Source organism: Thermobia domestica, chromosome 7 (assembly GCF_964235325.1).
Source record: "Thermobia domestica chromosome 7, izTheDome1.hap1.1, whole genome shotgun sequence".
In the NCBI taxonomy this organism is placed as follows: Eukaryota; Metazoa; Arthropoda; class Insecta; order Zygentoma; family Lepismatidae; genus Thermobia; species Thermobia domestica.
In genome coordinates this window covers 71,802,970-71,829,907 of record NC_137460.1, presented here as the reverse complement: position 1 = coordinate 71,829,907, position 26,938 = coordinate 71,802,970, and the positions used below count along the sequence as shown (strand labels likewise).

At 35.4% G+C, this 26,938-nt stretch overlaps 1 protein-coding gene across 4 annotated transcripts in view; it reads left to right on the top strand.

The window, feature by feature from the left end:
* Window positions 1-26,938, top strand: part of SLO2 (slowpoke 2) — a 664,715-nt gene that overhangs the window by 88,353 nt on the left and 549,424 nt on the right. For all 4 annotated transcript variants that reach the window (XM_081764837.1, XM_081764838.1, XM_081764841.1 and 1 more), the window contains exon 2: window positions 20,052-20,234. In XM_081764837.1, the coding sequence (XP_081620963.1) occupies window positions 20,053-20,234 (182 nt within the window). In that variant the 5' untranslated portion in view covers window position 20,052. The remainder of the gene's footprint in view (window positions 1-20,051; window positions 20,235-26,938) is intronic.

The window sequence follows — 26,938 nt, the reverse complement described above, 5'->3', positions numbered from 1 at the left end:
TATTACAAAGCTAATGGAAACACAGTGTTTTAAAGTTGAAAACATGTTTTCAAGTTGGAAAGCCTGTTGGTTAACACTCTGAAGTCGATCATCTGCTTTAAAGACCTCGTGAATAAGGTAAATGTGTGCGTTTGCGTGTGTATATGTAAGGGAAAGGAAGAGGGGATGAGACTTAAAGAAAAAAGAAAGAGAGAGAGAGAGACGATGAAGAAGAGTGAAATATACAAGGCGGATGGATAGAAACAAGAAAACGAAAAGTAAGTGGATGGTAGGGTAAGTCTCTCCACTTCCCTGGAAGAAACTTCGTTATCGAAGGCAAAATGTAGTTTTCGAGAGAAGAGAGAAGAATGAATTCCAACTTTATATATGATGTAAAAGGGACGAAAGAAGCAAAAGGGTTTCTTACCAGACGCTGTTACCTTCTTTTTCGATTTTCAACATTTACATTCTCACTTCTTCATCCCCGTTTCTATTATTTGTTTTTTCTTCCGTTTTTTTTACTCCTCCAGAAATAGGCTTGACCTTTTTCTTCCTCTCTTCCTATATGTAATAGATTATTATGGCAAAATGGGTTGAAGTAAAGCTTTGGGGAAAGTGGAGGATATCTGAACATTGAAAGCTACGAAGGTTAACCAATGTGCTTGAGTCTTGTTATTAGAATCAATAACAGAGGGCGCTACTTCATCATGACTACACCTGATGGAACTGAGGCTACTTCGGATTCGAGATAGCTCGGATTTTACCTAAAGGTAGACGTTAGCATAAATACAGTGTATTTAAACTAACTTAATACCAGTGCTGCTCTGTGTTGTTGAAGCGAGCAATCCTTCCTTTTCGTTATAGTTTAAACCAGGCCCGTATCCAGGGGGTCTAGGGGGCGCCCCCCTAAAATTTTCACGGTAGGCTTGCAAATGAACTATAATATGGTGATGAACTATAATATAGTTGGATCGGCCCCCCTAACTTCGGCCGGCCCCCCCTACATTTTTGGGCTGGCTATCGGCCTGGTTTAAACCCCAAACTATACAAGTAAGTCATAAAACACACACACTAACTCAACTGAAGACTGGATACAACAAGATCTACAGTAAGTTCAAACATGGTGCGATGACAACAAATTAGTAATAAATGCATCCAAGTGTAAATCCATTTGTTTTACAAGAGAAAGAAATCCCATCGCCTTTGACTAATCATTGAAAGGTACTAAACTGTCTAAACCAAGTACTGTTAAAGATTTAGGTGTTATTTTTGATCCTGAACTAAATTTCAATCAACACATAAATATGGTAACAAACAGCACATATAGAAACTTAGGTTTAATGTATAGAATAGGGCAAGACTTCTTCAGTGAGACAACGTTTGCAACACTTTATTTTACATATGTTAGATCAAAATTAGAATATTGTTCTATTATAAGAAACCCCAATAATAAAAAAAAATACTCTCAAGAAATAGAAAGCATCCAAACGAAATTCAAGAAAATGATTACATCCAAAAAAAATATTAGTTATTATCCCAAATATTTTTCCTACAATGATCTAGTAAACAACTTTAATTTTCAAACCTTAGAAAAAAAAGATGGATGTTAAGCTTGTTATTCTTATACAAGTTATTAAATATTATTGATTGTATGGAGTTAGTCTCGAAAATATTACTGCGAATTCCCACCTGCAAAACCAGAGCAGAGAATACTGGGACATTATATTGTGCGAAAGCCAGAAGCAATATATTATTTTAAATCCCCTATGTGGAGGCTGTGTACATTATACGATGACATTGTTAATAAGCTTGATAAAAGTGGATGTATTTAATTTCTCAGAAAATAGGTTCAGATCATATGTGAAACAAGAAATTTTCTTTAGAAATAATCAAGAAATTTATACATGTAACATTTACTGTATGTACACAACACTGTAATTAGGTATTAAGCCTGTTGTGTTGTATGTTTAATACAAATAAAATAAAGCGTAAAGATTGAAATGTGTTTATAATGCATGTTTACTAAAAATATTTGATTTAAAAATAGGGAAGGATTCACTCCAATAATAAATCATTCATTATTGATCCTTTTTAACTCCAAACAGAAAAGACATTTGGAAATCTTCAGAAAATCTGATGCCATATTCTACCAAAAATATGTCTTTACTACGAAAGTTTTAATATACTATATTTTTTAAAAATCATAAAGGGGGATTGAGTCAGGCCCGTATCCACGGGGGGCTAGAGGGCCGGGCCCCCCAAAAACTTTGACTGCCCCCCCTAAAAGCTTCACGGTAGGCTTGCAAATGAACTATAATATGGTGGTGAAGTATAATATGATTGGGTCGGGCCCCCCTAACTTCTACCGCCCCCCCTAAATTTTTGGGCTGGATTGAGTCTTCATATTTGATTAATTTCAAGCAGCGGGAATTATGTAAAAGCCTCAATAAATGTACACCATATTGAATAAAAATTTAATATTTCTTTTACAAAAGTTATCGTAGAACATATTTGTTTAAACCCGAGGTGGAGAGAGATCAGTTTTGAGTGATTTTAAATCCAAGTAGTGATAAGATTTGTGAATTCTCAAAGTGTGCATCAGAATCTAATGTTCTTTTCGTGGATCATAAAAATAGCTTCATTTCCGATTTTACTACAAGAGGAGGTAAGATTCTCCTATTATATAAGATTTCAATTGATTAAAAATTGTGTACTGTACAATTGAATAAAAAATGTGTATTTCTCAAACTCGGGGGTTACTTGCCCCCTTCTGCCATCTCCAAATGATGCCTGTGGATCAAAACCACTATGATATTTTAATGTTTTCTACTGGGAATCGAAGCCTGTAACGGTACCTTGTGTACTAAAAACACGCGAACTGGTCATTAGACTACAGAGGAGGTTATAGCTAGATTACGTAATAATGTTAGTTAAGGTATAAAATATTTAATTGAAGGTCAGTACATAAACATGTAATTATAGATGTAATGGTGAACTCAGAAGTTTTAATTTATTGGAGAGTATTTCAACGGTTGCCTTTCGCAGGAGAAAATCATGCGAAAGCAAGCGGCAGGGCGTTGGGTCTAGCTTTGAAACTATGATACAGAGTTCGAATATTGAGTGCTTTAGAATTTGGATAGAGCGCATAGACGACACTTGGCCGCAATGAGAAAACATGGAATAAAATAGCAACACAGAGTGCGATAAAGATAGAGAGAGAAGATGGAAGGGAAGAGTAGAATTACAGCTGGAAGTAATAATCTACCTTGATTATTATCGCAAATATAATGCTGACAGCGGGTATTGAATCTCATCTGTCGTGATGTAAGCCTTGCAGCAAACTGGTCTCCAACCGCAGTATGTCATTGTTACGTTAAGCTCTCAAGTGTGCTCTCAGCGCTATGCTGAAATAGCTTGCCTTTCACTTCAAGCTAGAACCTAATTAGATTTACCGTTCACAGCTAGAAGTCCCAGCCAACAGATCCTCAGCACAATGCTGGAAACACATCTTCTACTCCAAATTCTGTTCAGACTAATTATGTTGACAGCTCCTTACGGAGAGCTGCCAAGATGATCCAAAATTGATAGTATTTAACAAAAAGAGAAACCTCGAAACAGCGCTGAAGTTATTGGCTCTCTCCTGTGGTACAGTAATTTTAGGCATGGAAAAGAGGTCTCTCGTAGTATATTTTCATTATTTAACTTTTATATAATTATTACATGTACAATAACATACATGTGCGGGGAATTTTTTTTTAAAAAAAGAGAAAAATATCTTGTTAGCGTATCTTGCTGCTGGCCAACAGTAAACTTTTCATAATAACGTTTATCTCTGGTATTTAAATCTGTTTCGTACTAGTGCACTCTTAAAATCCCCAGAAAAATATAAAAATAAACTTTTCACAAGACATTGCTGATCTTTATTAAGAATTTCACATAATCAATCGATAAATCAATGCCAGACCAAAAGACCAATCACTCAACTCCTAATCAATCAATCATCTTGACGATTCATTCGCTATATGAATCCTTCGGGATTGAAGAGTGTGTTCTTTCATGGTACCATTGTACAGTGAAAACATAACCAACATAATTTAACATGCTCTAAATCAGGGTTTCTCAACCTGGGAGTCGCGACCCCTAAGGAGGTTGCGAGACGGTTTCATGGAGGGGGGTCGCGAAGACAAGCGAAAGAGATAAATATAATTAGAATCTAATAATGGAAAATAATTTTAAATATTATTTTGAATTTTGTTTTTATAGGCATATTTTTTATACATACTATTAAGAACAACAAAAATTAAGTCTACTAAACATTTTCAACAGGTGTAGAGTTATTTAAAAATCAATTTAAATGAAACAGGTACGATATGAAATTAATAAGAACTTCATATTGGAATACCGTACCAAAAATGTACAAATGCAACAAAACCTGCATATTGAAATACAATTAAACTTGAGTGCTAATGAGATACCTGAGTATGGTGTGATTTCACTAGTACGGCAATGTCCGGTTTAATCTTCGTAATGCGCATCAAGTCATTTTCAACTGATAAGCGATTTCTTGTGTTTGTTTAAACGCTTACCATTAAAAATTCACTCCGGCCTATAGTATTCATTTTGAAACAGTATGGCAGATCGAATTTGATATTTGTAATATGAATGAACTGACCAAATTTGATTTTAATCCATTCGCTTTTAGGGAAGTTACTGTATCCACTATATACAAGAAATAGATTCTACTATTATAGAAATAGATGGATATGATGAGATCTCCGAAATAGGTAGGGATATATTAAAAATTCCACACAAGTTTATTACCGGTACAAACCAGAAATTATAAGGGGGTTGGTTGCTGGAAAGGGGATGTGATAAAATGGGAATTAGTTTGAGAACCACTGGCCGTATGCACTGATGAAGTTCAACTGTTGAACGAGGGCCATAACCAAGCTCGGTGAAAATGTCTGTTGCACCAACAACGTTCAAGGTTAAGTCTCGGTTAGATGATAGATAAACTTGGTTTTAGGTTGAACGGCCGAATTTGGTGGTTTAAACTTCGTTGATCCAAGTCAGTCTGTTTACATTCAAAAATATCTTTGTATTTTTTCACTAAAGAAATTACAATACATTTCTAGTGTTCGGAAGTATTTTGCCCGTGGTTCCATTATTTTTTCCATCACAATTACGATCATTTAAATTAGACTACTCACAACTCTAGGCACACAATCTCGAAATTCGAAAAGAGCAGCACGCGGTTTGCTTTCTTCATTTGTTAGTTTGTCAAACAAAGATTAGAGACAAAAGACGACAACCAATCAGAGTCGATTGTACAAATAGACTGAAGTTTACTTAAACGAGATGTACTGAACTTCGACTTTCAATAATGCAACCTGGAAGCACGTTTAAACTTGAAAGCTTAATGTTGAACGCGTTTGAGTGAACGCTCGTTTAAACTTCGTTGGTGCACACGGCTGTAAATAGTTGAATGGTTAAGTAGGGTGAGTTTGGCTCGAATTGCAACCACCTCCACGTAGTGAGATCTGGGTCAATTTTTGCAAGAATAATTTTGTGAGATGGGAGAAGAGCTGCAAACTAATGTTTTCACCTCACACTTGAATATATAAAATCACTCTTTAGAAAAAATGACCGTGTGTATACATTTTTAATACAAGAGTGCGTATGGTTGCAAAATCGTTATAAAAATCAATTTTTCACCGAAATTCACTCATTTTAAACCATATGCGCAAACTCTGTGCAGCTGTAATTTTAAAAATATTTTTTACAATTATTAAACAACTAAAATAAAGTGATTCCATGTTATTAGAAGTCGAAAAGCTTAAACTTTGATCGTTAAGACAATGGCTTTCGTGCCTTTTTAATTTGTAATTTTGTTATCAAACTTTAGGTCCTTCGCTCGAACTGAAAACAAAATATACATTTTTTTCAGTATTTTCCCCCTTTATTAACATGCGAATACGCATCTTTTCCACACTAGAATTCAATATTCGAAAATTCACTTTTTTCGATCCACCTCACTATATAGTTCTAATAAATCCATAATATTGGCCAATTGTTCAGTGATGTAGAAGATGAATTCGGTACATGTACGTTGGCAATAAATATAACCATCACCTCCTGTATTTTTGGAGAAGTTACTTTCAGTTGATATGTTTTCTTTCTTTCATCCCTTGAATTTGTGACCTTCTGAATCAGAACAACAGAACAGGGTGTTTTGAAAAAATTCGTAACCGGTAAGAAGCGAAAACGTTTACAACACAAATCAAATATTTAGCTGGTGACTAACATAAGAGGTAAATTTAAGATTAACAGGATACGAATAGGATTACTTCAATTCGACCAAGTTCCAAGACAGATAGTAACCAATGTACAGAGTAATACGTAATATGTGTAATATATAAAAATGTATGTAGAGTAATATCTGCTAACTTGACCACCAGTTTAAGTTGCCCACCACACTAATTTGGCCTCACTTTTGTTGAATCTGTATCTTTTCAAAGTCGTCCAGTTCCAAACTGACTCTTCTTCATTTACAGAAAATCTCGGGAAACCGAGAAAAACTGTAGGATCTGTATGTTTTGTAGAATGGAAATACTTCACTGCAGGCCCGTATCCACGGGGGGGGGGGGCAAGGGGGCCGCCCCCCTAAACTTTGGCTGGCCCCCATAAAATTTCACGGTAGGCTTGCAAATGAACTATAATATGGTGATGAAGTATAATATGATTGGGTCTCCCCCCCTAAGTTCTACCGGCCCCCTCCCTAAATTTTTGGGCTGGCTACGGGCCTGCTTCACTGTGTTCTTGTGAATCATATTTGTGTTTCATGCATAAATGGACAAGAGTGGGTTTTGAACTGGGTGACTCATATGCAACTGTGAGGTTTGATGTGAGGAAATTCACAAAATCAACCTGTTTGTTCTTTACAATGTAAGTTAGATTAACTCTTATCATTTTTTTAAAGAACAAAACCTAGACTTTTTTTCTTTTTTTCTCAAAACGTAAATTAAGTAAAGAATGACGTCTGCCTGTTCCACATGTTGTTGAATAGAACTTCCATCTGCTTCGGTGGTTTTCACAATCTGCTCCTTGTTTAGTGTTGATGAGGCAGAAATCTTCTCGTAGCTTGATTCAGATTAACCTAATTAGGCGTGCGGCTCTAGAACCAGGTCAAACAACTTCATTATCTCCTTTCGTTAGTTATTTTGTAACTTTGTAGTTGTCTCTTCCCACGCAAATAAAAAAAAGACATGTTTACGTTAAATAGAAACAGGAAGGGGGGAGGGACTAAAGTGTCATTAACAATCAATATATTACGTCACAAAAGTTTTCACTTAATTTGCTTCTTTTTCTCTTTCGTTTCATGCTTAATTGTGTGCTGTGTGCTGGTGCTGAATACTTTTAAATAATTCTGTAAAATATCCTCCTTTGGGGGAGGATGTAATACTTACTCATTCAGTGTACACAATCCTACATAGTTTTCACTTGCATCAGGCAATGCTCTTCCAAGAAAAGTATATATTGTGATTTAATCAAATAACTTGCTACATTCCCTTTATTACTTTGTACCTTGTAAAGGTTCATGTATCGTACAGTCAGCAGCAAAAATTCATTCCGTTTCATTAAATTAGTTTCGAAAGTAACTTCAGAATGGAAGCACAATTTGAATACAGTTTTCAGTAAATTAATCAGTTGAGAATGCTTCAAGAGTATTGCCAGAATGAACTTAAATGGAATTAATATTTTTCTTACTAACTTCTACAGACTTTATTCCAATTATTCAATGTACTTTATTATTATACTTATTAAACAATTCTTGTAATATATCTATCCATTTATAATTTTCCTTGAGTACTAAATTTTTTCCACATGTTTTATTTAAGAGTTCTGTTAAAACGTTCTACGATATGTTGTTTTACGACAGGGGTGTGCCGTGGAAAATCATCGCCTGGGGCGAGAGTATATGACGGCGCACTCATACATATATTCCAAGCAATTTTTCCTATCTTTTTTCCTTTTTTCTCCCGAAATTTTCGCCCCCCTTACTTCGGCGCCCAGGGCCGTCGCCCCGCACGCCCCCCCCACGGCACGGCCCTGTTTTACGAAGACATATGCTCGAAATGGAGGGTTCAAAATTGAAAAATTAGCAACATATCATATCTCTCTATGACTTACGGCTCCTTAAATCTCCCGAAATCGGAACTTTTTTGAATCTCGGGAACATTAATAGTGACGTAAAAAAAATTCTTCACTTCTTTAGATAATTTTTTGTGCTCTATCGAATGGAGGGTTTAAAATTGAGAAAAGGGTGTAATTTTCTGTATGTTTCAGCCATACCACCGTAATTCCAAAAAATAATTTTACCAAATGGAAAGAATTTTTATCACTGACTGTACAAGTAATTGTGTACACGACAAGAGAGCATTTACTAAGCAGGTCTAATGACTAGCGTGTGTGTGTCGTTGGTGTGCGTGGCCCCATGTTCCATTCCCACTCGGGGAGCATTAAAATTTGAATGCATTACGGTGGTTCGAATTTCACCTTAAACTGTAGGTCCACGTCTCGTATAGCCTTGGTGCTGAAAATGAATGGTACACTTCAATAAACAAACAAATGAACAATAAAGTGATTTTGTTTTCTTGAGAGAGAGAGAGAGAGATCAGCTAATTCACCTCTCGCATTCTTGACCGATTTCCACTAGGGATGGCCATAAAGTTCCGGTTCCGGCGGAACCGGTTCTTGGAGATCTGGTTTTCAGAACCGATTCTGGAACCGGTTCCAGAACCGGGTCTTGGGAACTGGTTCCAGACCTGGATAAGAAGAACCGGGTCTTGGGAACCGGTTCCAGACCTGGCCCCGAAAAACCGGTTCCGGAACCGGATCTTCTAGAACCGGATCCGTTCAGACCCGAAAACCGGTTCCACCAGGTTTAATTTCTACCCGCACCATGCCAGGGTTGCATAGTAGATTTAAAACAATATTTCCATTGAACATTGCTTCAATAAATAAATAAGTGAAAAAATACTAGGCAATAGCACTAGTATCATAAGCAGCTATTTTTGATAAAATACTGATTTAATTGCGTTGGGAACTACAGTAAATCTTCCCGAGTTTGAGATTTTTATATACTCCAATCAATAATATATTAATACGAGTATCTATATATTATAAAGGTAACCAAGAAAGTTCTGTCGCTTTTTCATCCACCACCTTCGGATATCATTATGTCACCTAAGACGTACCTGGAAGTTCAAAAATAGTCGGCCTTCTGCCAACGTTCTAGAGGGCCATGGATTCCATCGCGCTAGAACTTGGTGTGCCGTGAAACGAAGAAGGTATCAAATGCAATTTACATCTCTACTAGGGATTTAAACTGGCGTTCTCTAAGGTGATTTTTCAACGAATGGAACATGTGATAATCGGATGGTACAGTTTCCAGTGAGTATGGCGGATGCAATAGCGTTTCCCATCCAAGGTGTTCAAAGGTGTCCCGGGTCATCCTAGCCACATGGTGCTTAGTGTTGTCTTTTAACACGAGGATAGAACAGGGTTCATCTGCTTACAGTACACAGTTGCATTGATGCTCTGACTAATTGGTAGCAGATACGGATGCATGATGCCGCGAGCAGTCCACCAAACACACAGTGGGATCTTCTTCTGGTACATTGGTTTCAGCTGTTTTGGAACCATTTCATGCGATGCTAACCAATGATGACGGCGCCGTGGAGCTTCGTACAGAACTCACTTTTCATCACATGTCAACATCCTGCCTCAGACGAAACAGCAAAGAAACACACGTGTCTGCTCCCGTCACCTTCTGGCCTGAAGTCAAATCATATGGGACCCATCGACCCAACTTGCAGTGCTTCCCAAGTTGATGGAGGTGCTGCCGAATAGTTTCTCCACTCACACTGAATTGTAGTCTCAGTTCCTCACATATCTGGCCACTGTTCGCCTCAATTGGTGCATGAAGATCTTCATCTTATACATGTGTTGTTCTTCCGGCACGTGGTGCGTCTTCGAGTGTTTCGTCACCGTCCTTAAACTTGTTAAACCACCGCTGTACTGTCCGCGTAGTCACGACACCCTCACCAAAGGCCTGGTATATCTTCCGCCCTGTTGCAGCGGCGTTTTACCCCAGTTTGAACTTGTACAGCATACACAACACCCTTAAGACGCTCTGTGTAGGTCCCATGTTCACTCTGTCCTTACATAAGTTCACGGTGTAACTGAAGTGCCACAACCAGGTAATATGTTGGGTATACCCACACTAACAAATGATCTTCGCCTTATCTCCATTCACATTCAACTCACGGTATGAGGGCCAATTGAAAACAGACCTCCATAAAAAGCGACAGAACTTTATAAAATGTTAGTTTATATGTTTGTGGTCAATTCTTTCGACGATGCGATGTCGAAAACCACAAGTACTAGAAACGTACCGTTTTCACTGGCCGATTCCAAATTTCGTCTAGATTTGTCAGTTTTCATTCAATTTTTCAAAAAAATAAAAAAAAAACTTGTCTTTATTTTCTATTCCACCTGTTCGGCGTCGGTTTGACCCTATAAGTTTAATATTGGCACTAGGACGTTAAGGTTGATACCCTTGTTTAAAGCAACCAGTAGAGAAGCTACGTATAGCGGGTTGATAGACATTTCAGGCATTTTGCTTCAATCTGAATGACAAAGCCTATTGCAAGCTGGTAACTTCAAGACTTGCTCACCCACAATGAGGCGTACTTGGATATGAAATTATGAGAAAAAATTGCATTTGGTATCATTTATCACTTATCCAAGTTTGCCACAAACTCCCCACAACATTCTATATATTAAAATACTATATTTATATGTTTGTCTATAGCAATTCACTCCTTTTGAGAGCCGTCCTGTTCTTTACTTATGTCCGTGAAGGGACTTACAGAGATATAGTGAGAAGTGGGAAGGAGATTCACGCTCATATTAGAACTCTCTCATCTCCTGTACTCCACTTTCCAAAGCTAAACCTGAATTGATGGTACTCTTCTCAGTGTTCAGATGGAAAACGATGATAGACTCTAATCTACATACTGGATTTTAAAATGTGTGTTTCTAGTCACGTACTCCATCTTAACATTTAAAATGGGTTTGTTTTTCATCTAAATACGCCATGTTTATTTTTTAATATATAAAATTATCTATCTCTTCTGTCTTTTAAATATCGTTTGTTTCGACTGCCTTTTATTAACTGCATGCGATATGTTTACTTGTATGATTGCGTACTGTAAATAATACTGCCATTTTTTGGTGTTAATTAGTTAAAGCTTGCAGTTCAGAAGCATGAAGCGTGCCCTTTTTTTGTGTTTTTTGAATGTGAATTTGAATGCGCTAGATTTAACAAGAAAGTGTGTTACGTTATACAATACAGCATGCATTATGTACAATAATACATGGACTATTGCTGTTATAAGAATTAAACTGAATAAGATTATATATATATAATTATTAAAATGAATGTAAATGACTTCACAAAGACAATGGTTACAACAGCGAATTCTGACATTAAAGCTTATTAGTTAAAACCGATTAGCCTATTACGTTAAGTTGCATTTTTATTGAATATTTTAGAAATACAGAAATATTAACTCGGTCCAAACTTGTGCACACGTTGATATTTTTTTTTAGTTGTAATTACTCTTCACAGAAAATTGACGGTACTAATAAAAGGAAATTTGCTTCATAGAAGTAATTACATTTATTTTCAAAAATGAAAAAAATCTTATGTTATAAATCCCAGCTAAAATAAGTATTAGTACCTCCTCAATTTATGAATACTTAGTACATTTTAATTTATCAGATAATCGGTTATTTCGAAAAATCAATTTCAAGTGCTTAATGCTCAATGATTCTGTAATTGTACAAGTGACACGAAATAAATCACTAGCTTCTAAAATGTTTCACGTTATACTTACAGAGTAGTATTTCTTGCCTCCTCTTTGTTCATTTTTATCGTGTGCACACGTTAAACCCTTTTTTGTTCCGTTTTCCCTCTTAAACTTTGTTAAGTTTTATCTCATGTCCCTTCTTCAAGTTTGTTTGTTTTTTTACTCCTAAGCTTCGTTAATATTTTATCCCTATTCTCTTTAAAATTCTGTTCGCTTTCTACCTTTACATCTCTTAAACTTTATTAACTTTTATTCATTTCTCTTTTTAAGCTTTGTGTATTTTTTATTACATGTTCCCCCTTAAACTTTGTTAATTTTTATCTCATGTCCTATCTTGAAGTTCGTTCATTTTGTACTCTGTGACTTCTCTTAAGCTTCATACACTTTTACCCCTATTCTCTTTCAAACTTCGTTCACTTTTATTACCCCTTCCTCTTTTAAACATAATTCACTTTTATTTCTGTCACTTTTTAAGCGTCGAAAATTTTTTATGCATTGTCCCATCCTTAACATTGATCATTTAAACCTCGTGTCCCAACTTGAACTTTGGGCCTCTCCACTCATCTAATGAGTGAGTAGTGGTCTTAGGTGCACGGAGTAACGGGTTTGATTTCCGGTTGGAGAGCATCGATCGAATTACAATGGTCTGGATTTTCACCTTAAACTGTATGTCCATGTCTCATGTAGCTTCGGTGTGGAAAAGGTACGCCAAATTTCAAATAAAGAGTAAATAACCTTGAAGTTTCTTCGTTTTTACACCATGCTCTTTTTTTTAAACTTATTTCAATGTTTTATATATTAGGGAATTGTTATAACTATACTATGCTTGATAGATAAAAATAAACGTATAATTTTGTAACAAAAATCAGAAACTGAAACCATTTTGTAATTGCAAGAAAAACTAGAAAAAACGTTTAATTACCTACAGAAAAAAAATATGATACATCAGCAACTGGATTCTGCGATGAAATAAGATTGAAATAAAAGAAATAATTGTGGCGGCGTATTATTTCATTGATAACAACGCTATACCTAAAAAAACAGAAAGAAAATGGAAAATAAAGGAAATAGAACTCCAATCATAATCATAGCAATTTGAGATAGTTTCTCTTGTTCATAAACCAGGAAAAGTAACAGAAAATTCGCTGTAAATCAAAGATCTTCGAACTCCAAAACGTTTTAATACGGTTTGAAGCAATTTAAAGGGTGGGCGGAAAATAACTCCCTATTTTTAATATTTTTCCTCCTAAAATATTGTACGTATAAACTCATTTTTTTGCATACATGTAGTTTATTATATACCATTATATTTTCAAAAGTTACAATTGATTGTGTGCAGTATTTTCTAGACACTGTCTGAAATGAACAAGTACAATACGTTTGCTACGACTTTCCTCAAGATCTCAGCTGGAGCACTACTTATGATTTCACGGATCTTATTCTCAAGTTCCGCTAGAGTTTGTGGTTTACTGCGATACACTTATTCCTTAGCCTCCTCCCCCCCATATAAAGATATTGCATGGGATGAGATCTAAACTTCGTGTTGGACATTCCGTGCCAAGGGCCCAGTAATGCGGGAAAAAGTTAATTCACACCATACTGTCACATTCGGTTTGCCCTGCACTTTTCAACGTTTCAATAGTGGCTATTAAGACGATTAATGAACCCTCTTACATGAAACACAGCTTCATCACTCCACAGATTTTTTTCAAACAAGCATGGATGATCTTCATACCACGCGAGCGTTATTTCACAAAATGTAATACTCCCATCGCAATCATCTGGATACAATTTTTTTGACATAATAAGGCTTCCATGGTACGTAATGTAATTCTTTGTGCAGAATTGCACGCACAGAATAGCGTGTAATGCTATTCTCTCCCTCTTGCAACCTACCTTGTTGATTTGGAAGGCTTCGCTCGAACATCTCTCTTACTGTGGCCACCTTTCCCTCTGATACAGAATTCGAGGGCCTATTTGATCTCTTAATTTGCATGATACTTCTGGTAGTCATTAATTTTCTGTGACTATTTTTAATTCGTTTTATATCCAGAACAGCTTCCTCTCATGTTGAAACTTTCCATTACCGTTAGACCTGAATTACAGATTGTCACACCTCAAATCTTGCTGCAAATTTTGGCTCTCTTCTCAATGCTTAATCGCCTTGACATCTCTGTGGCTTCAATGGAACAACAAAATCTTCACAAGAGCTGGAAAAAATACGGAAGAAATGGCACACTTTAGTCTATAAAACAAGATAAGTTTCATTGCAATCTATATAACATTAATAGAAATTCATAATTCAAAATAGGGAGTTATTTTTCGCCCACCCTGTAGACTTACTAAAACAGAATAAAATACGATTTTCTTCATATTAAGTAGTATAAGTTGTTCAAATTTATCCTATTTTCTGTAATAGTATCCTATTTTCCAACTTTAAACAGCAAATCCGTCCACTTCCACAGCATTTGTATATCTTTGTGAGCTCAATTTGTTATTCATTTATACATTGAAAGGACCATTTGCAGAGTGTGTTTGTAATTTTCTACGAAGGTAATCTGCAAATAGCTTTTTGAAAATCTATGTGCAGTCGTCTTTGTTTGTTATTAAAGTTTAATGGTCCTTTGTAACATCGAGCTTATATTAGACGTGGACCTACAGTTCAAAATGAAATCCAAGCTACTATATTTTCCCACCGAGAATCTAAGGTCACTGTGGCTCAGTGGTAGAACGTTCACCTTTGGTGCATGCGGTCCTTGGCTCGATCATAGCTCGCGCCAAGTGAGCTTTGTGGTGGACAAACACCACGTGCATGGATTTTATCCGCATTCTCCCATTTACTCCTACTTTCTTCATTCCGCCATTTCATTCATCATCACAGTCTCCTTTAGCCTGGCTGGCATAACCGTAGGACGTAAAACTTAAAGATTTCGTTTTTTCTATCGGGAATCGAATCGAAAGTGAGCGCTCTAGGCATTACGCCAGCGGGCAAAGTACAATATCTAGAATCCTGTTTCTAAAAATATAGCCTAACAACGTTCTCTAAAATGTCCTGTAATCTAAGAAGCTCTGTAGCTGTGTATAAAGCCGAAAGCTCATGGTCGTAGAAAGAAGAGCTAGTAATTAGATCCTATCCAATAAGAAAAGCCGAGTAAGCCAGAATTTCTAAGATCACTCCCCTGAAGACCTATCTGTATATTATTCTTTCATATACTTCTTGCCGTGCCTATAGGCCCAAAGACTTTCTTCTTCAGAACTCTACTTTTCCATGCAGTTCATTTTTTTTCAGCTTCTGATGCTGTTTATTTGTTCACTTTGTCGTAAATTGATTATATATGTATACAGAGTGAACCAAAAAGATGTATTATTATTATTATTATTATTATTATTATTATTACCAATAATAAGATGTGCACAAACTCCCTGAGGTGATTCGTGGCATCCAAAGAGGACAAAAAGATCTCTCTTGCATGTTGTCGAATTTCGCGCCATGTACGAGTGACAGGAGTGCCAACTTGGAATCGATAATCGAATGCTAACAATTAGAACAGAAAGATGTGCACAAACTGCGGGAAGTGATCCGTGATATCAAAACTAATTACATGTGGCTATGTACATCAACAAAATGGTAATAAGGCAGTTGCGCAGACAACGATAGTTTGTACAGATCTTTCTGTTCCGTTCCAATTGTCAGGATTCGATTGTCGATTCCAAGTTAGCACCGCTGTCATTTCGTGCACGACGACGGAATTCTATAACATGCAAGAGAATAACATTGTCTTTTTTTGATGTCACTAATCACTCCCCGGAGTTTGTGCGTATCTTTCAGCTTCACCCTGTATATACTTATAATGTATTCACTGAATCATTACATTGAAAAGCCGTTCAAAGAAACAGAATTAAGTAGGCTTCATATTTAAATCAGTATAGCCGAGGTTCAGTAGAGACTGAATACTGTGAAGAATGACATTGATCGTTGGGCTACATGTTGAGAAGAGATCTGGACAGTGTAGTTATGACAAACATGACTAAATCCTACATCAAACCTACGTAAGCCTTGGCTGCATCTCGACTGGGTTCACTTGCATATATTAAAAATTATGCCTTTGTTTTTTGCATCCCTCCATAGGATCCATAGCGGTTTAGTAGTAGTTCCTTAAAGCCGGCAATACCTTGACGAGAGTTAAGGCAGCCAAACCGTGGCAAAGGGAGGTATGAGAGGATGCGGAAAGTGATCACTGTATAGACCGTATGTCTCAGTTACAATGTTGGAGAGGCTTTTGTGTAGCACGAACTGTATGAGGCTTTGTTCATTACTCTCAGTACTGAACCTCGGCTTGACCTTCTCAAGATGCGGCCGGCCTAAGTCTAACGTAAAAGACCTTGCAACACGCCATGTGAATTATATTACGTCCATTACCGACTTTTCTCTGTATTTTCGTATTGTCTTAATTTTGTTTTCATTCTTTCAAGTATTTCATTATTGTTCACTTGCTTTTATGACTCACTTCCGCTTGATTTATAACTCATCATTGTAAGGCATTTGCTTACGCGGTAGTCACTAGGCCAGCGAGAAGGGCTTTAATCAGTGATGCCAACTGTGGGGGGGAAATCTCATTTCGTGGGATTTTTTGACATTGATTATTCGGAATGGGATAAAAGGGAATTTTCTTCAAAATTAACAACATATATGGGACTTTTTTTTACTATACGTTTAATCCATACCAACAAAATTCTCTACGAGTGAGAAGTAGATATAATGAGTCGTCAATAAATGTGTCAGGGTTGTCAAGTTCTAGTGTGAAGTATTTTCTTTGTTATTGGCAAAGTAGGGTGTGACTTAATCATGTGTGGTTCTTAAAAATCAAGTACCAAGAAACGAAATTTATACTCTGGTATTTTGTAGAAATGAGAAAACAAAACAATGAACGAATGAATGAAAGAAGAAAACAAATCAATGAACGAATGAAAGAAAGAAAGGAAAATATCTAACGCGAAACAATGAAGGATCTATTAAGAAATATGTAGAGAACAAAGCTATTGTAATAACATTCGGCTCAATATTTAGGATTTAGATGACTGGGCTTTCGGCATTTATGGCCACTTAGCCCTTCACATATGAGGGACGTCGTTCCTCGGCGATCACACTTTCCGGGGAAAGAGAAGGAAAAAAGTATTGGAGAAGGAAGGAAGCGACCTGGGACTTATAAGTATGGTACCATCCCGACATTTGCCTGGTGTGAATGAGGAAAACCCAGCAAAACCTCATTGAGGATGGCCGGCCTGAAAAAGTTTTTTTTACAGTTTTTCGACCGAGTACCCCCACCGGGAATCGAACCCGGGACCGCTCGCACCGAAGGAAAGATCGGCTCAGTACAAGAGAGTAATACAAAAGTAAGTATTCTAGAGTCACTGCATTTTTGATAACATAAGAAAATAAACTTGTTCTTGATTAAGAAAAACCTGTTATTCACAAACTATTTTATGAACGAAGAATATCAAAATTTATTGATAATACATCCTGAAATTGAAAAACGTAACACACGTCATACGTAAGTTTCATTTCTATATTATTATTATTATTATTATTAGTAGTAGTAGTAGTAGTAGTAGTAGTAGCACAATGTGGAAAATTCATATCGGAAATGGAATTTTTTGACCCTCGATATGGGATTTTATAACGTTTCGGTTTGGCATCATAGGCTTTAATAACTCGGGAGAAAACGTTTCTACCGTATGGCATGTTCAATTTTTCGCCTAGGCCCTGCAAGGGACTTACAGAATTCTGGGGAAATCACCAACTTTATTAGTTGTGACATACAGTGTCATTCTGAAGACAATAATGAAAGAACCACGAAGCTAAGATAAGTACGAGCAGAATCTTCCTAAATAAATGTATAGTTTCTTTTTCTTTCAAAAATAATTTTAAAGCATATTACGAATCAGAATCTATTAAGTATTTTATTTTTTTGCTGGATTAATCTAAACGTAACATAACATTTTAACTTGTAGCACAAACTCTGAAGATAAGTTCACAGAAAGCAAGCAAAATTTTTTGCTTCAAGATCGCACGTTCAGCAAAAACTTTTTTAAAAAATTAAATGCAAAGCTTATTAACATTACACAGTAAACACGCTAAACAAATATAGGTTATATGTTTCAAGTTTATTTTTTATGCTTACACACGAGAAGAAAAGCACGTAAAATCCACAACTGCAAATTGACACATTAACGTCTCTTTTTTGGATCAAAAGATCCAATATTTTATAACAACATGGTAAATTTATGTGAGAAAATTAACAATATTTAGATTATTAAAATTCAGTGCATTAATGTTAAAAGCTTAGTTCAATTTCTAAATACGATATGTATTTTTTTTTTAAAGTGAGTAAAATGCAACAATTGAGTCAATAATTTTACTGTACTAACAATTGAACACAGTATTGTAATTTAAATAATTTTGTGCACAAAGCGTTCATTTATTATACATAATTTTCGTAAGCAATTGTGAAAAAAAATTAACAACCCTGAACTAAAAACTGAAGTCATATTATACCGTAGTTACAAAAATTAAAATCTTTTCTCTAGTTCCCGATACAATTTGTAGTAAATATGACATCTACGTATATTTATCATATATAGGCTTTTGTCCTTTTAGAAAGGTAATTGTTTAGGTCATAGTTGTTCAGAAATATGTTGATAATATCTGGAATGTAAATTTTAAGTTTCTGAATTATATCCTGTGGCCTTTGTAATGCACATCTCTCTCGCATTTCTGTTTATCTATTATACTTCTTTCTTTTTTAAATTTATCATCTTACCTGTGAGCCTCAGCGACATATTGCACTTAAAATAAGATATTTTGTAAAGAAAATTATCCAGGCAATTAAAATTTCGTCCAGATACACCTTAGGATCTAAACTATTAGCTTGATTTATTATTATTATGCAGAAATTCTTCACTGAATAGTATCAAAAATTCAAACAAATTAAGATACGCTAATAGTTGTAAAGCATATTACCAATTATTACAACTTAAAATACAAATGTTAACTGAAGCATTCAACTGAATAATACTGTATAGCATATATCAGTGAACTCGAGGAAGAAACCTGTAGTATCTTTCTGGTCTACCGCTCATAGATCAATTTGCCAGCGTACTAGTATTGTCAATTGAGTAGTGCAGCAATGAGCTTCTCAGTATTTGTCAGTCATATTTCGTACAGCACTTAATTCCACTGGTAACACTACTAGTGCTACAGTTGAATTGTAGAGCAATGAGCCTCTCAGTATATGTCAGTCATGTTCCGTAGAGCACTTGATTTGACTGGTAACGCTACTAATGCTATCAATTGAGCAGTGGAGCAATGAGCCTCTTGACACATGGCAGTCATGTTCCGTTCAGCAAATGTTCCACCAGTAAATCAGCACATTGCAAAATGTGCCATACAACGTTATTCGGTAGAATGCTTCAAATATGTTTTTTTAAAGTAGAATTTAAAGGAAAACAAACTTTTAAAAAAGTATTAATAGCTTTATTTAAACGCTATACATCACTGAACGTACGCTATACATCACTGAATGTATGGATATTTGAACCTTCAATTAAGAAAATAGTTCAGTTTCCAAATTCTGTAGTGAAAGATCTTTGAGTCCGTTTCATTAGCATTTTATACGTATTTTTTTTAATGTTTTATTCTTTGAATAGAAAAAATTTTAGTGGCAGTTAAGTATCAGAAGCATTAATTCTCTCGATTCAGGTTTTTTAAAATACTCTTACCGAAACATAGAATGTCCACAGTATTAAAATCGAGCCATCAATTCTGAAGTTACCGAGAGAAACTGTTTTGTTAGTGTATTAGAGTGTAGTGAAACCTTTTGGTATTGTAGTACAATGCTTTACATTTCTATTGAAAGAGTATTAAGCATGTTTGTTGTGCTTGCAGTGAAGTATTGAATGTGAGTGTGTATTTTAGTAATTTCAAAATATTTTCGTATTTACATCTTATTTTCTGAGAAGCAGAAAATATTCAAAATGGCGTTCCGTTATTAAATTATTATTCTTTTATACGTCTTTTAAACTTGTGTACTGTGTTTGGAGATGACCAAAATTATTCTCTTTGTTTTCTGCACATAGAATGTCAGTGTTCTTCTTCCGCCTGCACAACCTACGAAGGGAGGAAGAGAAGAGAAGGAAGGGAAAAGGCATGAGGCGAGGAAGATGCACCAACGCCCTAACGTTGGCGCCAAGTCGACTCTTTGAAAAAGCTCCACTAACGCCCTCTGACAGCTTGGATGAAATCGCTTCTCAAATTCCCAGGTGGTCTCTTTGCCTCTTTTTAACATAATACATTTTATTTTTCTTGTTTTATTTAATGCTTTGTTCTTTGTTCGTCATTATCACAGAGAATGCCGAAAGAATAAATATACATTTTGCAGCTTTTCTTCCTCAAATGTAACAACTGTAATATATTTACTATTTTGATTGTTTTTAATCCGAAATTTACAAAACAAAAGTAAGCAGCAAATGGCTTTGGTGTGTTGATTCTACAAACATAATTGCATCCTTGAATTATTTGTGGAACGCGTTCGTCTCAGAATATATCTGGAACATACCACATTTATATTCTTCAGGGAACACGCGGTATGTACCTACAATGCCCAGATATTTACAGTCTTTGTTCCACAATATCCACAAATGTCATTTTCTCTCTATGAGAGAACTTTAAAAAAGTTTTCAACTCCAGAATAAATAATAAGTTAAAAGGTACAATCGTCATACTATTTGTAGATTCGATATGTTCCGAAATGGAAATCTTACATCTGATTCAGCATTTTGTTGATCTCAAACTGGTTTTGTTTCATAGTTCATAACTGTTACCACCTTGTCAATCAAAGCTGGTTGCTATATACAATGACCTTGATTGCAAACCGTATGGAACAATTAGATTCTCATTACTCAATCAGTGCTTATCCCTACCCTTCTACGTTGTTATAATAATCTAGAACGCGAGACTTCTAACAGCTCTATGTATTATTGGCGTATTTCTTTTTCACGTATACAAGGTGCAGTTTGTACTTTGTGTGTCAAATGTTAACGCACATGCAACAACATTGCCCACCTTTGTAGCTGGATTATTGGATGTATACCTCTAAATTATATATCTATTAAAAAACAAAATCAGTTTAAAATAACATTGATTTTACTGTATGCAGCATTAGACTATATGTATGTAGTATGTTGTTTATAAGAGATATCAGTATATTGTGCAGCTTGTTTTCAGTATGCCGCAGTTGTTTCGTGTATTTAAGTGTTAGTAGAGCAAACCTGTGGCAAATTGTTTCCATTGTTCGATTTTGACCATGGAATATATATTATATATATGCATCCTTTGAGATCTTTTCAGACGTTACAGTTTCAACACAAAGTACATTTTCAGATTCCCAAGCTTCAACCTAAAATAAAAATGGAATGAAATATTTCAGTTTACCGTCCCACTAGTATGCCTTTTTAGACTAAGAGCGACGATGATTCTAAGAGAAACGATGATTATGCATCAAACGGAGACAATGATTAAAGCAAGTGAATGATGGTAGAATAATTGGTGGAATGAGAAAGTGGGAGAAAACGTGAGTACCCCGAGAAAACCCACTGACACGATGTTGTCCACCACAAACCTACTTGGCCACAGATCAAACGAAGTACCCCACGCAGCAAAGATAAGCGCTCTACTACGAAGCCACTGTACCTCCTCTTAAAATAAAAAAATACCGTATAACTATCTTATTGAAAGGAATTTATACAGTCTGGAAAATACTCTTTGCACAGTTTAAATTATATGCGAAGAATATTCAGTATGTTTTATAATTTTGGTACAAATCAGTGAACAGTTTGTTACATGCTCTAGAAACGGAAATCGTGTTCAAGCTAGTACTAGTCCATCCGATTATAATTAAAAGAAATGAAAACATATTGAAGTTTTAGCCATTTCAATGCAACATACCAGAAAACTAGAGTATTCTTTGTTTCTTGGTACAGATATCTTTAATTACCAAATATTTTAGTTGATTAATTATTTACAAATATTTGTTTACAAATAAGGCCAGACTTCTAGCTACATCATCTCCAGAAGCAGGCGCTTGGCTCCATGCTATCCCGTCACCTTCTTTAGGATTACATCTTCCCAATGACAGTTTTCGAATTGCCAGTGCACTGCGTTTGGGAGCAGATGTTTGCGAGCAACACAGATGTCCTGCCTGTAGAAGTGTCGTAGACAAGAAGGGCCTTCATGGACTCTCCTGTGCCAATAGTGCGGGCAGACATTCACGCCACTCCAGCGTCAACGACATTATCATGAGGGCACTAATTTCAGCAGGAGTTCCTTCTATATGTGAACCGTTGGGATGCAGTCGTGCAGACGGCAAGAGGCCAGATGGTATGACTCTAATACCGTGGAAGAAAGGAAAAGCACTTCTATGGGATTTTACTTGTTCCGACACCTTCGCCCCTTCAAATATACATTCTTCCTCAGCACAAGCTGGCAACGTGGCTGCTCGCCGGGAAACAGAAAAGCGCAGGAAATATAGCAATTTACTCGACAAATATCATTTTGTCGCTATAGCTGTCGAATCGGGTGGTTCATGGGGTCCCGAAGGCCTTAACTTTATAAAGGAAGTTGGTCATCGCATTCGTTTATCGTCAGGAGATGCTAGAGCAACCTCGTTTCTACTGCAACGCATCAGCATGGCAGTACAAAGAGGGAACGTTGCATCCAGTGAAGCCATATCTAGCATCTTGGTGCTAGATCTAGCATAATTCACATGCATTTAGCATCTAGCATCTTGACTTTAGCATCTTGCCCAAATCTAGCATTATTTCATTCTTCCCTCTGATGAACAGAAAAAGAACGAAAATTTAGATGGTCCAAGGACCGTCGGGAATTATTCTTTTTAGTTGAAGCGATCGTTAAAGCAATGAAACCAGTCAGCATTTCCGCGATTGTAATTTATTGTTGAATTCAGAGAAATATTCAAAAATAGCAAAACGTGACTCTACAAAACATAGTTTTATTACTGTCAACTGAAGCCTGAATGTTTGGTTATCTGGGATGTTTCTGTCCCTTCCAATTTACAACTTGAGAGGTAAGGGATATGAGCGTCAGGGGACAGCTAGTAATACACTAAAAGAAATGCTTCAGGCCTGTGTCGGAAGCGGCATGTTGTGTATATATTTCTTAAAATGTTATCCATTCATAAAACATAAATTCGACCTTCCTCCCTTATAATGTGCCATTTATCAATTTATTTCATTATCATTCCTGACAGCGTCACATTAGCTTTGTACATGAACCCAGTTGAATCACTTCATTAAAATAATGAAGATAAGTAGGGGCGGGTCTTTAAAATTAGTTAGAAAAGATAATTTGAAAATCTGGCATAATTTACAAAAATTTAGCATAATTCAGGCCCGTTTTTGGCATCATTGCGAGTCTCGAGTGTGGCAACCCTGGTTGCATCAGTTTTGGGAACGCTACCCTCTGGTAAGGAACTGGAGGAGATCTTTTGTTTGTAATCTCGGCGACGGTTTGAGGATGCTGTTGTGAGGCTTATCACAATAACGTGTATTAGTGAATAATTATATTTTAATAATCTGTAAAATGTAAATTGTGCACTGTTCAAGGAATGTAATATTTTGTAGTTTTGCCAGCGGACTTAATGCAAAGTGGGATCTTATTGTTGTCTAATTTCTAATTTTAATTAACTTTGAATGTTACAAATTTGAATGAGGCCGTCGGTTTTAACAATATTTCATTGTTAAATTTTAATGTAAATAATTAGGCAAAAATTGCTTTGTTGTTTAAAAAAAAAATATTTGTTTTGTTAAAAGTGATACAACAATATAACAACAGAGATACGAATTTCGTTGGTAATATGCATCTATTTAATAAGCATTATACAATTTATTTGCAAGTGTAAAAAATCCTTCCATACTAACACACATTTTTATTCCTAGTAACCAAAGAATTAAAAATAATTAAAAAAAGAATATTACAAGATTACCGAATTACGTATATATATGGATTATCCGTGTTGTGCTGGGACGTTCGACGATTCAGTCCGAAAAAAAAACTCTAAAGGAAATTGTTAACATTGTGTTTATGACAGATGCTGATGCCACATACTGTTTCCATAATATCAGATATCAAAGAAAGGATTTCAGACAGTAAAGTATCTTATGAAGTTGTTTTACGCAACAAAGTAGAAAACAAATTCTGTCTCAGATTCTGAACCTTCTCCAAGAAGAGGAAAATTTTCTTTGTATGTTCTTTTGACACAACATCGTTGCCTTAACAAGAGCGCTTTATGAAATCATAAATATTTTAGTTTCCTGAATTGTTTTTTCTTATTTTTGAGCTTTGAATTCGAAATGCAAAGAATCGGAAAGAAAATCTTGTTTTGAACAGATCGAAGCTTTCGTCCACGACTTTCTTGCCTCGAAATTTTTGGACTTGGTTTTGAATGTTTCAACTTTAATAAAGAAATAATTGTGCGTTTCACCTTTATTTTCCTATTATAACATGAAAAATTATTTATACTACTGAATTCTAAAGGAAAAATATGAGAAGTTCAATAAATCAAAGATAATCAATCACTAAATGAGAAATAAAATGGAAAAATTGGTGGACACAGTGGATTTTCTACTTCAAACGAATTGTTTGTAGGCTTATTAGAGAGTTTGTATAGTCTACATCAATAATGTTTTATTAAAATTTCAATAGTGTTAGGAGTAACTTCTAAACTTTTGATAGTGTTAGCAGTAACTACTTCTAAAATTTCAATAGTGTTAGCAGTAACTTCTTCTAAATTTTCAGTTCGGTAGTGTTAACAGTAACTTCTAAAATTTCAATAATATTAGCAGTAACTAGTTCTAAAATTTCATTAATATTAGCAGTAACTAGTTCTAAAATTTCAATAGTGTTAGCAGTACCCGCTTCTAAAATTTCAATAATGTTAGCAGTAACTAGTTCTAAAATTTCAATAGTGTTGGTAGTGCGTAACTTATTCTAAATTTCAATAATGTTAGCAGTAACTTTTAAAACTTCAACAGCGTTAGCAGTACGCAACTCCTTCTAAAACTTCAATAGCGTTAGCAGTACATAACTACTTCTAAAATTTCAATAGTGTTAGCAGTAACTACTTCTAAAATTTGAATAATGTTAGCAGTAACTACTTCTAAAATTTCAATAGTGTTAGCAGTAACGACTTCTAAAATTTCATTAGTGTTATCAGCAGGGCCCGGATCTTGTTGACAAGTCAACTTTTTTCTGTTACGCATAGGACAATTCAAGTTTAAATAAAAACGTTATCCATCAACTCCAGGTTCTAAAAATATAGTTTTTTAGGGTCAACTTTTGGTCACTTTTTGCCGTTTGGAAATTTCAGGTCATTTTTTATATTTTAAGGTAACTTTTAGGTCACTTATGTTTTTTTATTCTCTTTCTTCTACATAAGGAAATCTTTAAATGAACACGGTTTACGGATGTGGAAAAGACGAAGTTGAAAAATCTCTTTTCTTGCTTCCTGACTATTGGGGTGAAAAAACTGCATTCTTAACAAGCTAACGAAAACTAAGCTATAGCTGGTTAACGAAAAGTGGGAGTTGGTAGGTGCCCAAAGAGATAGTTTTGGGTTGTTGACCACAAAAGATGTGATCACGTGAATAACTAAAACTGGATTAGAAGGCATACAAGGATTTTAAACAGATTTTTATCTATTATTTTTATGTAGTGTACACTTGGGAACTTTTATTGTTTAAGAGTGCTCCTTAATTTAAACTCGGGAGTGAATTGTCGCTTTCAATACTTACAATGCCGTACAATGGACTGATCAATAGAAATAAAGGATCAACGGAGTGCAACTAACTGAAACAAAATTTTCTGAATATGAGTGAGAAATGTTAATTAAAAATCCAATGGATATTAAAAAATGTCAATGTTTAACGAAATAAACGTTTAAGAAAACGCAAGTGTTAAGGTCAATTTTTGTGATTTTTAGGATCATTTTACAGGAATTTTAGTGTCATTTTATAGGTCACTTTTTAGAAAATTTTAGGTCAACAAGATCCGGGCCCTGGTTATCAGTAACTTCTTAAGATGAAGTAACTAAACGTAGTAGAGCAAGTTACCATTTAGAATTTATCGATAAACTAACATTCCAGTTATAATTTCAACTTTTAGGAACAAAAGACTTATTTTATGAAGAGGGCGTTAACATTTCAGCTTTTAGGAAATAAAGACCCCTTTTATGTAGAAGGTTACGCGGAACAAGTGTCTTGTATTAAGCTAGTTAAAATTCGAACGGATAAAGTTTAAAAACACTAAAGCCAAGTTTCCTATCTCAAATATATTGGCAAGCTATAAAGAAGAAAGAAAAATGTGTGTAAATAATGAACTTTTACTACAAATAAACTAACATCACAGTTTGTGGCTTTAAGTTTTGTAAACTGAACTTACGGGTTGTAAAAAGAATATCTAAAAGTCACAATTAAGTGTTTTCTCGAACGAAGAATAGATTGATATGTAAGCAAATTTCTGTACCAAAACAAATATGAGGTTGTATCTATTTCTGGGTTTATAACACTTTTTCTTGTCTACCAATTTGAATTTGGCCAATCTATACAATACACATGGCAAGATGTGTAACTTTCAGGTACTTGATAAGGTGGTTAGGCAACCAACATGATTCTTGCGATGTGTTGGGTTGCATAACTTACCTTGCTGGTCATCAATTAAATGCCAGTTCAAAAACCAATAGATAGCCAGTCCCATACTGAATCTAAGACTCATAGTAGTTAATGTTGTAAATTCACTTTTTAGTTGAAGAACCCACTACAAGAAAACTAAGTTGATACAGTGAAATATACACTGTATTCCCAGTTTGCTTAAATGCTAGTGCCTGTTGGCTGCTTCAACCAGCAATAATTCCACGGTGGACTTTGAATACACAGAGGATGAAAGAAGCACT